Below are 14,828 nucleotides of genomic sequence, written 5' to 3' on the forward strand. Positions count from 1 at the left end.
GTCTTTCTTGCACATAATTATTTGCATGAATAATAGGTGGAGTGGGATAAGTAAGCATATAATTGGTGAAATGCCAAGTTGCACTATTGTGCCTTAAAACAAGCATAAGACCTTCAAGGTATAAAGTTTTGGTTTTACAATTAGTTGGTAAAAAAATTTCTGTTAAACCTTGTGTATGTGTGTGTGTGTGTATATGTATATATATATATATATATATATATATATATATATATATATATATATATATATATATATATATGTATGTATGTGTGTGTGTGTGGGGGGGGGGGGTTACTAACTTTTCCTTTACAAAAGAAATACCATTTACTTAATTGCCACTAAATGGAAATTTTGCAGATAACACCTGCAGAACTATGCGTTTTAATTGTAATGATATTTTAAGGAAGGTCCCGTAACATTTTGTAGGAGCTGTTTCTTGAAAAATGCAAATAGCCAATTTCTTTCTGGCTAATATGTAGGTCACTTGATGTGACTTACACAGATATTCTTGTACCATTTTATTCTTTTTTCCTTAGGTGTTTTCTGTAATTTTGTTTTGTAGTCTTGCATAGAAGTACAGCACCAGTTTATTAGTTCAAAGTGGGGAGATGAGGCCATTTTAATGTATTAGCACATTCTTATTGGATTGCATTTTTTTTTATATTAGCTGTTTTGAAATTACTAGTTACACACAAGTTGAAGTGAGCATTGTTTTATGTTTTTTTTTTGTGGACCTTTTGAGTATTAACCACATTTAAAGTAATGTATTGCTAAATTTCATTAAATTGTCTTCATATCCCTTTGATTTTTTCCATGTAATTTAACTATATTAAATGGTGAATCTCCATCTGTTTTTGAGCAGATGTTTGCATATTCATTAACTTTTTTGGACTTCCAGTTGATAAGATGTATATAATGCTTAGATTACTGGGAAGTTTATCATTTCTTTTGTGCGATTGCGTTGTTGAAAACTTGAGAGCTGCTGGTGAAGTCAGCAGTATTCGTACTGACTTGGATATAATAGTTTCCATTCCTGGCTTTATTTTATAGAGCAGACTGATTCACTTTTCTTGTTTGCAGTGATACCATCTGTGACCTAGGTGGTGTGGATGAACTGGCCAATTATGGAGAATACTCTGGTGCACCTAGTGAACAACAGACTTATGATTATGCAAAGACTATTCTTTCACTCATGACAAAGGAAAAACATCCAGATGGTAAGTAGGATTGGTAGAAATTTGTCAAACTTAAGTATTAGCATACGATTTGATAATACACAGCGTCTTTAGATCATTTTTATTTGGGTAATGTTTAGAGACTTGTAGAGTGAAGCATGTATTTGGGATGTAAATGTTGCCTTAAATCAGAAGGATCCATGATTAAAGACTTATTTAACCATCTGCATCAAAAATCAGACAGCAATGCACATATATATTCTGTTGAGGCTACTTGGTGGATCACCACATCTAATTCAGTGTCACTAGCTTTTGTTACATTCTCACTTGACGTGTACTAAATACACAGCTCAAAAACACAGTTTACATTTCAGACTTGCCTGCGTCTTCGTTGATGATTTGAAGAGGAGAAAAGCTCTTAGCTCCCTGGAGGACCACCATGACCCTCCTCCTGCCACTTCCACACCTTCCTTTACTAGACCTGGACAGTCCCAGGAGGAGAGGAAGCTATAGTGTATGTGCATAGCTTTAAAGATGTCTGCTTCCGGTAGCATCTGTAAAAGTTTAAAATTTATAGCAAGCCTTGTATCTTGTAGTTGCTGCACAGCCTGAAATGCATACTGATGAAGCTGGCCACATCCAAAATTGTATCTATTGCTTCATTTAGGCCATCCTGAAAACCAGATGTTATGTTTTTTTTAGAAGTAATTGAAAAGAAGTGATTTCATGAAATGATTCTGCTGCAGTCTAAGAACAGGTTGTACATTTAGAAGTACAAATCATTCCTGAATATAAGCAGAATATCCATGAAATCTGAAAAGGTACAGTATGATGGTTGAAGACGCACTTAGCTGAATGCCATATAGTTGACATTTTGATTAATGAAATGCGTTTTTACACAGTGTTCTACTAGAGATGTAGTGATATGTGGAAATGTACGAATGTGTTTATCTGGCTGACTGTGAGTATAATCAGTGTTAAGTACAGTAATTACTGCTAGTGTGGCTTCTGTTTATATGCCAGCATTGATTCAGTTTGTGTGTTCTGTTCTCCTTTACAGTTGAGTCACCCTGGGTTATTATATACATTTAAGAGGGGACTGGGAAGCAAAGCCCTGCATATATGGGGAGAGGGGGACTTCTCCCCTTCAGAAATACTTTTTAAATGTATTTTATTCTGTATGCTGTATTCTTATTGTCATTCAACCAAATGACTCTTCAACTAGTTGGGTTCATTGTATTGTGGACATTTGATTGAATCACAGCACAATGAACCCAACTGGTTGAAGAGAAATTTAGTTGAATCACAATTAGAATACAGTAATTCTTTGTCAAAAAAAGTTACCATGAATGCCGAAGGCAGATCCTACTTTCCCTATGTATTTTGTCAAAGAGCCCTTATTACTGAGTTGGGTTGCAGGCTTTTCTTATGCAATGTGATATGATCAGAATCAGGATGAAAATCTTTAACCTTAATTATGTATATTACACACACACTTATGTGCATCTGTGTAGTGTGGCATCCTATTTAGAATGACTTTCTCTGTCTTATGTGTTTAGGTACTGGTTTAGGCTCTCACTGTCCTACATCCCTAAATTGGACGAAGCTGGTGTCAGGAAACAAATTAAAACTTAATTTTCAGAATTATACTGAGCATCCATGTCGTCATCTTTTACAGGAAACTGCATAGTTTAATTTTTATTACTTTTATCTTTCAGGAAAAATACTAATTATTGGAGGAAGCATAGCTAATTTCACAAATGTAGCTGCAACTTTCAAGGTAATGTTTAACTTTAAATTAACAGTTGATAATTAGGAATAACACACTGTGCTTTCTGAATGAAAGCACAACTGGAAATGCTGAAGCAGGTTTATAAGCTCAGTTTTTAACTTAAATTTTTTTTATCTGTGCATGATTTATGTGCAAGGCAAATGTCTTATGTGCTAGTCAGCCTGTATTGAATTATTGCTTACATTGATCAGTTTTGGTGGTCTTAAAGCAAAAAGTGTTAACTGTTTACTGTGTTTTGGCCCTTGGAACATTTCTTTGTTTGTGTTATATCCATCACTGTAACATTCATCAGAGGATTGACTGCCCCCCCCCCTTTTTTTCTCCATAATATTTTCCTTTTCTACTTGCGCCTATTGTCTTCTTCCTTGGAGTGTTGATTTTGCATCCTTCACTGATTTTTCATTGCTGTAATGTTTTTCATCTTCCAAATTATCAAATCATGTATGCATGAATATTGTTAGAATGTTGATAATGTGCATAATAGTGTATCTGTCATCTTTGCCTATTTTCTGAGGAATCATTCTTCATCATTCAGTACTCCACCACCTTCCCATCCATTGCATTAGTGGCCTGCTTTTGTGTTTCCTGTAAACCACCCTCCATTGGCACATAGCAGCCTTCATGAGCTCACTTTTTAAGCACTCGTCAGTGTCATTTTGTTCAGTATTTTGTTAACTATCCTTTTCTAAACATTTTACCTACCTGTATTTTATATGGTCCACTGACTTCACTTAACCATTCGTGTACCCAGTTTTATGCCAGACCTTTTTTGGCTGTTTTTCTTTTCCTTGAGTTGAATGTATACAGTAGCTGCCTTAGCTTTTCCGCTGCTTGCTTTTGGTAGTTACAGGTTGAGGGAAGGAGAAGGATCCCTTCCTCTACAAGTCAGTGCTATACCAAGTAAACTGATTTTGCCTGTTTTCCTGTCTCTGAAATCATTATTGGTGTTAGACCTTAGAATGTGAAACCATATCTCATATTGCTTTGTCCCAGATTTCTTGTTCAGAAGTTCAAACCACTTTCACCCCTCCCAGCTGCTGATGTGGCCTATAGAAGCTGTTTAACTAAAGTTTTAACTTCTGACTGCAATTGTCTGCTGCTCACCTTGTCACCCGACTTTACAGGAAGCTTTTAAAAAGTTTTTTTTTTTTTGTGTTTGTGTGTTTCTTTATCCTGTGAACTCTGTTTGTTTGTGCTAGTGGCACTTTCTGCTATTTTTTGAAAGCTTTAGAACCTGTTTAGAAGCTTTATATTAGATGCTTTATTTTATCTGGTATCCCCTACTTTAGCTGTTTATTTTTGGCACTGAAATGGGATATGCATTCTGACTTTGGTCTGATGTTTATGGATTTGGATTCTATTTTTTGCTTCATTTTCTCATGAAATATATATATATTATCTCTCTCTCATAAACACCCTTATTAAATTATCACTTAAGACATAGGCAGATGTACATTAACAGAAAACAAAAAACTTAACATTTTTCCATTTACATGCATTGTACATAGCGTATTTTCTTTCCTTTTAACTGTCATCTGTCCAACATACTCATAAATTAATTTCTCATTTCCCTTAAAACTCATTCCTCCTCCTGAACGTTATTCTGCATGTATTGTTCCCAAAAATTTCCATTTATTTATGTGTAATTTGCTCATTCCCTTTTCTAAAGATCTATCTTCCACTTTTATCTGTTTTATAATGTTCAGTACTTCAACTATACTTGGTTTAGATTCATTTTCGCTTTCTAGTGAATGCTTTTTTGGTAGCCAACAGAGTTGAACTTAAGCCTTACTGTATATAGGCAGTTTGGATCCTGTGTCCTAGCTGAAAGGAATCATTTCCTTGATTACAGCCATTTGATCACCCAATATTTTTGATAGAGTATTCTTTAGGGAACTTTTTAAAATGTGTCGACCCATTACATTCCCAGAACTTAAGTTCCCAGTTATCTCTTTCTTCACCATCATACCTCCAGTATTTCCCCATCATACCACTCCAGTATTGAGGCAAAATTCTTTGAAGTCTACTAGGGATATAAAAATACCTATGCAAACAATTCCGAGAAAAGATCCTAAATCTTCTAGATTTTGTTGCATATTTGGGAGCTATACAAATATCCTCCCATTGTATTCTTGCAGATTGTTTTTCCAGTCTCTTCCCAATCTTTTCGACCTGCTTCTGATTAATTCTTAGTTATCATGCAGTATTTTATATACCCTACTAATTATTCCTTTTTTAACCAGCAACTACTGTTCTAGATTAACTGAAAACTCTATCAAACTATAGAGTAGGGAAGGCAGTCTCACACCCACAATCCAAACGTCCTCTTGGCCTCATCCCACTCCATTACCTTTCCCTGTCTAACCACTTACTCACAGTACCTTGGTTCCTTTGCCAGTTTTCTCCAATAAATTCCAGCCCCCTTCTTGCCTATTTTCTGTACCCGCTACTTGCAGTAATCTCTGTTGGTGGAATCTCCATTCTCGTGTTGGCTTACTTCTTTGAATACTTTCTGCTACTTTATGAATATAATCTGCATGGTTATTGTTCTCTGTAAGGATGTACACACAAAATCCCACTCTCTATTTCCTGAGTTTTCCCTACTTCATCATCATCATACCTTTCCATTTTGAATTATAACCTTTTGCTTCTGTTGAACTTACAAGCACTAATTATGCAGCTCTAAAATATCCCTTCAAATCAGGAAATCCTAAACCACCTTGCTGTATTGGAAGAATCAACTTATTGCACTTTAACACTTTAGTTATTGCCCACAACTTCTCTTCTGGTTGATGAGCATATTTCTGATCCTTGTATAAAAACTAAAGGGATTGAAAACATGTTCACTGCTTGTATCTTACTGTACATATTCTTAAACAAGAACATGTGTTTTTTCAGTTTTTGTGCAATCTTTTGTCTAGCTTCTTACCACGTATCTTTAGCTGCCATAATGCAATCTTTAATTCATACTCCTAAATACTCATCTTATGCCCCCATAAACATGGTTATTACTGAACCAGTTCATGTGTGTAGGTATGTAATTTATGCACATAACCTTTATTTTTATCTTCAGTAATTTGATGTCCTGAAAAAATTTGAACTTCTTAAAATATTCCACAACACTCAAATGTACTTTTCTGGATTTATCAGGTACAAAGTAATGTTCAGTTATCATACCAATTATATCCTTGCTTTTCTGAGTCCCTTATTTTCTTTGCCAATGGTTCATAGTCATGTACCAGGCTAACAATCACAAGGGCCTTTTTAAGCCAAGCTGTGCATCCCAAATCTCTGAAGTTCTGGTACTCAGTGTAGGCAGGGACTTGGGAGATGAACCGTTTACCGGCATGGACCTGGGAGGTGAACCATTTACAGACTTTGTCCATTACAGGTATAGGTGCCAAACCAGGGATGAATTTTCTGTTCCCCATCCAGTTGTTCAAGTTGTACTTGAATTGGATTAGGGAAGACCTCTGCTTCACATGAGTGGGGGAGAGCCTGTTCCAGAGAAGAGGTAGTCTTTGGGATATGTATAGGTCTCTCCAGCAGGTCCTGTTTATATCACAGGGAAGGTTTAAGTCTTTAGAGTGGATAATTCTGGTGCAATTTGTTTTGCTGATATGCAAGAGGGTCCACCAGGGTGGGTTCTAACAATGCTTTTCATGCTAGGAATAAGATCTCCCCTCAACAGCCTGTAGGAGACAGAATGCAGGGATAGGGCTTTGAGGCAGTCTACACAGGACATGTTGCTTGAACCTTGTATTCTTTTAATGAGGAACTGTGGATGTTCACTTTTTGGATATGCTTGATTAACTACATATAAAAGGAGGCATTGTACTTAGTGTTGGGTATGATGAATGCTGAATACAGAGGAACAATGACCTTCTTGGACCTAGATGCCATACGTTTGTTTATAAATTGCATAATATATAATGATTTTGTCATTATAGTAGACACGTAATGGTCAAAGGTTAGATAACTATTTGTGTGCCCCCCCCCAAAATCTCTGACTGCTAGGTCAACTCTTACAGGCATGTTGTCAGTATGATAGTTACCAGGGGTGGATGACTTCTCAAAGGATACTATTGTGCATTTATTGGCATTTAGTTTTAGTACATGACTCTGACACAAGATTCGATGTTGTCTTTTGTTGTCTGGTTTCAACCTGTGGGTTATCAGATCTGATGCCAGACAGATCCTCCAGACTTCAACTCGCCAGGCTCTGCCTCCCCACCCACATTCCCCCCTCTCCTGAACAGACATCTCTGATCAAGTTCACCATTCCTGTCAGTAGTTTATTTCATGACTCCTCAAAAATGTAGCCTTTTGGTGCTTTTTGTGTAAGCTTTCTGTAGTGTTTTTTCCCTTGCCCTTTAGAGATAGTGATTTTTATATTACATATAGGAAAGATTAGTTAGTTTTTCCTACGATGAAGGTACAACTGGCAGCCATTTTTAGTATTCATGCCGGTAGAGATAGTGTTCCCTTGGCTGTTATGAAAATATCCAAGGCATTTTTTAAGAGTACATTTCTTTTCTGTTGTCCTGTTTGGGATCCGGTCTGTCCCTCAGATTTGCCTTTTGTGATGCAAGCCCTTATGGGCCCCCCTTTTGAACCTTCTACTACTTCAGATCTAAAGTTGTTAATCTTGGAAAGCTTTGTTTCTGGTGGCCATTACCTTGGCTAGGAGAATTTCAGAGCTACGAGCTCTAGATTCTTCTTCTTATCTAGGGTTTCACAAAGATAGGGTTTTACTCCTTACTAATCCTTTTCTGCCCAAAGTAGCCTCTAAGAATAATTTGAATGCATCCGCTCATCTTCCCGTGTTTTTCCCTAATTTTTCGAAAAGGGTGAATACTTGTTGCATTGCTTGGATGTGCATAAACTATTTGAGATTTTATCTGGACAGGGCAAAAATGTTTAGAATATCCAGGCAGCTATTTACACGTGTGTTGAAAGTGAGGTTATCCAAGTGACTGTCACTGTTATTTCCTTTGCTTTATGCACTGATGGTAAAACTTTGAGTGTGAAACTTAAAGGTCACTCTACTAGAGCTATGGCTACTTCTACAGCTTTTTTACCAGAACTTCCTTGGATGAGGCCTGTGCAGCAATTACTTGGATGGGTCATTACAAGCTGGACATTCAGTTTAGCTCCAGGGCTTCCTTTGGCTCCACCTTGTTGCAGAATATCCTTCCTTAGATCCTCCCACTTATTTTTATGTGGCTGGGGACTCTGTCCCACAGGTTAAAGCCTGACTGAAAAGACAGCATCAAATACGAAAGTTATGTACTTGCATAGCAATGGATCTGTTTTGTGTGTCTCAGTCTGCTTGTTCAATTATCCCCCTTCCTGCCCCTGCCTCTTTGGAGAGATCCCAGTCTAAGATGATCGAGTGGGAAAGGTTCAGTTCTCCTTTGTTCTTAGTGTCCTTTGTTCTCCTTTATGTGAGAAGTGTTTTAGAGCTATATTAAGATGCGACAAACTTTATCTGAGGTATCTGTTGGGCAGCAAGGAGGTTGTGGGTAGGGGAGGTGGAGCCTAGTGAGTTGAAGTCTGGAGAATTTTGCCTGCATCAGATCTGATAGTCTACAGGTTGAACCAGACTCCGGCAGACAACATGGATCTATCATTATGGTAAGTGCGTAATTTTTATTTCTCCATGTCAGCCTTTCATCGAGAATATTAGTGGCAGTGGGGGATTCTGTGACTGCTTGTAATTAACAATCATCTGCAAATTTAGTCAGCCAGAAGCCCTTGACATTGGCCTTGACTTCAGAAAAGTAAATACCAAAATGGAGAGGTGCCAGGACCTGTCCCAGAAAGACTCTGCTTGTTACTGGTCTATTTGTAGAGGTGGACTCCCCAGTTTTAACTTTTTGGGTCCTGTCTGTGAGCCAGCTGACTATCTAATTGGTGACATAAGGGTTTATACCCAACCCCTTGAGTTTGTCAACAATGCTTTCGTGAGGTATTGTGTCACATGTCTTGATAAGGTCAAGGTAGGCAGTGTGAACCATTTTCCATTCATCCATTGCTTTGGTGACCTTCACAAAGATGTCTACCAGGTTTGGAAAGTATGATCTGCCCTTGAAATTTGGTTGCATTCAGTATGTGGAGGGTTCCTATGTCATTATTGATAATTTTCTTGATCATTTATTTCATGATTGTGCATACGAGACTAGTTAGACTTGTGGTCTTTAGTTTCCAGGGTCTGTAGATGGTCCACCTTTGTGCAGAGGGATGACTGTTGTGTCCATTCATGAGGCACAAAGCTTGTTTGGAGTCTACATTTAAATAGCAATTCCAGAGGGCCTGATAGGTCATATTTCATGCTCTTTAGAAGACATCCTGGGTATTGTCTGGGTCTGTTGATGGAGTGCTGTTGACATTGGAGAGAGAATTGAGGACCTGTTCCTTAGTGATGCTAGAGGGAGTTATATTTGATAGTATTTCCTGAGGGAAGATTGAGGGGGCTAGATGGGGGTAAAGTTAGATGAATTTGTCTGCCAGTAGGTTTGCTGCATATTCTGGTGCAGTGTAGGTGGCTTCATTACCATTGAGCTCTGCACACCATTATGTATTACCTTTCAGGTTGCAGACATAGCTAAAGAATGCCTTGTAATTGTTTTTGTCCTGGGAGGCCAAATTTACCTCCGATTTGGCTTTGGTAGACTTTATTTGTCCTTTGAGAAGTTTGTTCTTTTGAGAGTGCTTTTATTCTATTGGGTACTACTACAACTACATTTTGCCATCATTTTCTTCCTTTGGTTTTACTGCCTACTGATGTGATTCCACCATGGTGACTTTTTCTTTTTAATTAGTTTTGTACTTCCTGTTGCATATAGCTGCCTGTATGCATCTATTAACATGCTTGTATGGGGTTTCATTGAACAGTTCAGCATAAGCAGCAGTGTTCTCAAGGTTTATGGGGGCTAGAAATTTTGCCGTGCTATCACTTAATAGTGGGCTCTAAATATAAAGCAAATAAAGGGGAAAGAGGACACCCCTGCCTGGTTCCTCTGTCCCACCACAATTTATCAGAGAGAAATACTTCCACTTTATTTCTTGAATCTGATCCTTCATATCTCCCCAGTTAGCTTTATTGTTTCAGGGGAATACAAATGGTTCCAAATTAACCTTATTGTATCAGGGAATGCAAATGATTCTATTGCCCAACTTATAAAATTCCAGCGTACTCTATTGAATTCTTTCTCTGTATCAAGACCCACTAACAACAATGGTATTTTCTTAAATTCTACTTCCCTCTGGATCATCATTGTTCTTTTAATGTCAAATGTTTGCCTCCCCACCACAAAACCACATAGATCCATATTTATCAATTTTGGCAAAGACTTTGCCATTCTTTTAGCTAGTATAGACATAAACATTGCATAGTCGTGGTGTAAATTGAAATGGGTCTATTTGAAGTTGAGCTTGTTGGGTCTTTACAGTCTTTTCAGGTAGTACAACCACCACAGCATTCTTCCAAGATATTGGTGCTTTCCCTTCTTTTCAAATGCTGTTAACTAAAAATTTCCAGATCTTTATCACTTTATTCTCTCCTACCTTCCAAGCTTTCATAGGCATACCACCTGCTCTTGGAGAGTATCTTGAGGACTGATTATACATCACTGTTTGTATCTTATCTACTCCTGTCTTCTGTGCTAGTTGTTTAGCCTCTTCTACTTCTAACCTTGGCATAATTAAGTCTTCCATTCCTGCTCTGTATTTCCAAAGTCCTTTGCTTTACACAAAATATCTCTAATACCTATACAGGATCTCTGTTATAGGCTCCAAAAACTTGGCAATAGCCATTTCTTTCTGTCTGTTTTGTGCCAAAAGTTTTTTGGAGTTATAAAAAAAATAAGTCGCTTAACAACAATCATGCCATATTATCCAGATACTCCCTTATTTTCTCTTTAGCACTCTGTATTTGTGCCTCTTACTCTGTGAGATTTCTCTTACTTATTAAATGTATGCATTTGTCTTATTTCTACCCTATTTTTAAACTCCATTTTCATTCACATTTTAACTGGTAGGTGGGAATGTACCTTTCTGTCATTTGTATTTCATTACCTTGCATTTTTATCTTTCTTTTTTTTAATAGTGCATGATTAGAAATAGTTACTGGGTGTGTGTTTTGATGCTTTCAGTCAAATGTACATGTTCCTGGAATATAATTTCTGTCTAGTCTAGCCCAGTTATACCTTGAGTAATATTAAATTCTGATTCTGTTCCTACTACTGAATTCACATGTTCCATACTTAATATTTTCTATCTGCTTTCTTTTGTTGTGTTTTCCTCTTTGTCCTTACTATTTCAAATCAAGTTCCAGCCCCCACATATAACCAGTATTCCTTGCTGAAAACTGATTATTTCTCCCATATTATTCTTAAGCTCCATAATAGCAGTTTTTAATGGAATATAAGCACTTGCCAGCATAATCCTCCACCCTTCCCAACAGCCCCTTACTACTGCTAATCTACCATTACTAACATTACTATTTTTTTCACTTTTCAATCACTATTGGAACCACTTTAGCAATAAGTACATTTAATCCAGTTTTCTCTGATCTACTGAATATCCATCCTGAAATCCTTTGTTAAATTCACATGCTCATTTCTTTCCAGATGCATCTTCTGCAGCATTGCTATTTGGATTCTGCATTTCTTAATATAATTCAATACTTTTTCCTTTTTGTCTATACCTGTAAGACCATTTACGTTCCAGGATGATATGGCTAGAGTAGCCATTATGATACAAAGCTGCTGTTTCCACCTGTTATACATATCAGTTTGAGAGTGTTTCCAACTTTCATGTTACATGTACACACTAATGTTTGGCAGGCTGATGCTTCCTATCTATATTTGAACCTGTATCACATTTTCAAGACTTCCTGCTGTAATGAAGCCCCTCACAATTTTTTTTCAATAACCCCATCCCCTTTTACCTTAGAACAAACACATGTGACTATGTACATCTACAAAAAATGAAGTACAACCCTGCAGATAGGAACAATTGCCCTAAATCGACTGCTGCTTCCACAAGCATTATCTAACCTAAAATTAAGGCTACCCATGCCAAGCCCATGCTATAATGTGTGTTCCCACTTAACACTGATCACTGTCTGTTCTTTTATGTCTATTCCCCTCCTAGATGTGAAACGGCTTGTATGCTTTCAGGAAACATTTACTTTTAGCAACAACCTACAGATAAAACAAAAAAATAGCAAATACAACAGAAAAAGACCAGGATCCCAAGATATCAAATTTATTTTACTCTCTGACATCTCGGCATACTCTGCCTTCTTGGAGTACATTGCACTTCCTGCAATGGCAAACTCCCCAACAGCGACTTACATGATTGCGTCTAATGTCTGGGGGGGTTTCCCACTTGTCTGTGAAACCTCCTCACCAGATTTGTCTCCATTTCAGTCAGCGCACGCTGAATGAAAGGAAAAATGAACTTATTTTGAAAGACCTGCTTTCTTCAACTTTTTCAGAGGCCATTTCTGTGTTGGAGGTCTCAACCCCTCCATCGAAGGACAAGAAACGTCCTCATTGTGATCCCTCTTCACCGGCTGGTGATAAGGGTAAGCTTCACGAGCATAAAGCCCACAAGGCTTCTACGGAGCACAAGATCTCTCCCTTGGCTCCGACCATTTCGGTTCCGAGTTCAGCTCCAGTGGCCTCTGTGGACACCGAGTTCAGCTCCAGTGGCCTCTGTGGACATTACTATGACTTCCATGTCGTCACCGCTTTCGGCACCGACTTCTACAGTTCTAAGTGCGGTATCTGCTCCAGCCTTATTGCCTTCTGTAACCTTGGCACTGACCTCGCCCCTTTCCGCTCTGAAGTCGGTCTCTACTATCTCTTCGGACCCCATAATGACTTCCACTCCAGTTATTCTCTTGGCTCCAAGCCCGTTTTCCGCACTGATAGTGCCTCTTCTGCCTGTCCCCAAGTTGGAATCTTCAGTACCGACTTTTCCTATACCACGGACCCCCGGTACTCCCTGTCTTTGGACCCGTTTCCAGGACAAGCTTTTAGCCCTTTTTTGGACCTTCCTGACTCCCCCTCCAGAGTGTTGGTAAGGTCCACCAGGAGTCTGTCTGAATTGGATGTGGTGTGTCTGTTCGATCAGCTTCGATCAGCTGTTGACAGCCAGAAGGATTACAAATTTTCCAAAAACCCATCCTACTCTGGGTTTTGGGTCTATTGCCTCCATGACTCCCACTTATACTCCTCCCTTGGATCCTTCAGTTTTGAGGCCCATAGTTCCAATGTCCTTGGTGGGAACCCTTTCCTTGGTGCTGACAGTGACTCTCTCTGAGGCTTCAAGGTCCCCCCTTGGGTTTCGGTTCCTTCAGAACCATCCCTTCTTCAATCTCTTGCTTGGGGGTGGAACCCTCGGCTCCCAGTATGGTTCCAGGTTTTTCATTGGTTCCGTCTTCGGATCCGGGGATGACACCTGCCCCAGTTTTGCTTTTGAGGTATCATATCCGGGAACTGGGTGTGACCCCGGTTCTTCCTCAGTTCCGGGCTCCCATTCCTCTTTGGGCGGACTGGCTTTCCAGGTGATGGAGAGGGTGCTTGCTTCTGGAAGCGCTCCTCCTACATCCGACCTTCCCTCTGAGCTACAGCTATCACGGGCCACCTCCCCAGGACACCGAGAGCGCAAGCCTCAGGAGACCCCTACCCAGGGGAATCTCCCTTCTGAGTCTTCTTCAGATGTTTTCACTGAAGAACCCCTTGTAAGAGGAAACACCTGGACTCCCCGGAGGAGTCCCTCACTGAGGATACAGATTACGATGATGGGGAAGGGTCCCCACGGTCACCCCCTGACTGTCTCCTTTGTAGACATCCTGGAAATATGGAAGCAGAGGGGTGACTGGAAGCCCTCCAGTCCTTCCTCGGAGGAGTCCATATTCCTGCAGGCTTTCCACTCTAGGCCCTCTACTTGGTTGACCCCACCTGCCAATGAGTTAGTCCAGCTCATCGTGCAGGGTGCGTGGAAGAACCCCGATTCCATTGAGGCCATTCCCTGGAGACCAGACAAGATACTTTTCCCACCAGTGGAACAGCCCCATTGGTCTAGAGGCTTGCCAGTAGACGCTATGGTGATGGCAGCCGCCGCAAAAAAGGAACTTATGGAGGAAAGTCCTATTGTCCTCCCACCCAACAGAGAGCCCCGGGCGGTGGACATATTAGGGAAGCGAGTCTTTGCCTCAGTGACCTTTGCAGTCAGGTGTCTGAATTTGGCACATTTTATGAGGCTCCAAAGGGATCTCCTTTCTGAACTCTCTGGAACCCTCGCGGGTCAAGTTTCTGATGGGCCACGCGATAAAGTTGCTTCTTAGCTTGCTACCCTAGAGTCAATCTCCATCTCGTCCATGAGGTTGCTGTTCCATGCAACCGAAGGGGTGGCTAGAGCTGCGAGTGCAGGTGTAATTATAAGACACCATGCCTGGATGCGCATCTGTGATCTTATGGACTCCTTCAAGTCTTCCTTCTTGAATGCCCCTATCGAACAGTCTGCTTTGTTTGGTTCCAAAGTGAAGGACACATTAGCCAGGTGCGAGCAAGATGGAAAAACCTTGTCTGCTGTTGGCCTACATTTTTCCAAACCTGAGCACTCTTTCTCCAGGAACCAGAGGAGTGAAAAGATATGGCACAAATAATCTCAAGGCCCTTTCCACAGTGCACGTGGTGAGGATTCCCCCAGCGACAGAGGGGATTCCAATAGTGGAAGATGCCCCTTTAGGGGCAGAGGGGGGTCCCTGAAACCAGGACTCCAGGGTTTCTTTCTCCAGATGATCTTATTAGCACTTCTGAAGCGCTGCCCGATTGCTTTCCTCT

At 39.8% G+C, this 14,828-nt stretch overlaps 1 protein-coding gene across 1 annotated transcript in view; it reads left to right on the forward strand.

Annotated features, from left to right (window-relative positions):
• The window catches only part of ACLY (ATP citrate lyase), a gene marked incomplete at its 5' end in the record, with an annotated part of 1,378,630 nt that overhangs the window by 549,538 nt on the left and 814,264 nt on the right, over positions 1–14,828 (forward strand). Inside the window, 2 exon segments of the mRNA XM_044054761.1 lie at positions 1,081–1,217; positions 2,894–2,955. Coding sequence (XP_043910696.1) covers positions 1,081–1,217; positions 2,894–2,955 — 199 coding nt within the window.

Source organism: Protopterus annectens, chromosome 13.part0, assembly GCF_019279795.1.
Source record: "Protopterus annectens isolate FY-2018-M chromosome 13.part0, PAN1.0, whole genome shotgun sequence".
In the NCBI taxonomy this organism is placed as follows: domain Eukaryota; kingdom Metazoa; phylum Chordata; order Ceratodontiformes; family Protopteridae; genus Protopterus; species Protopterus annectens.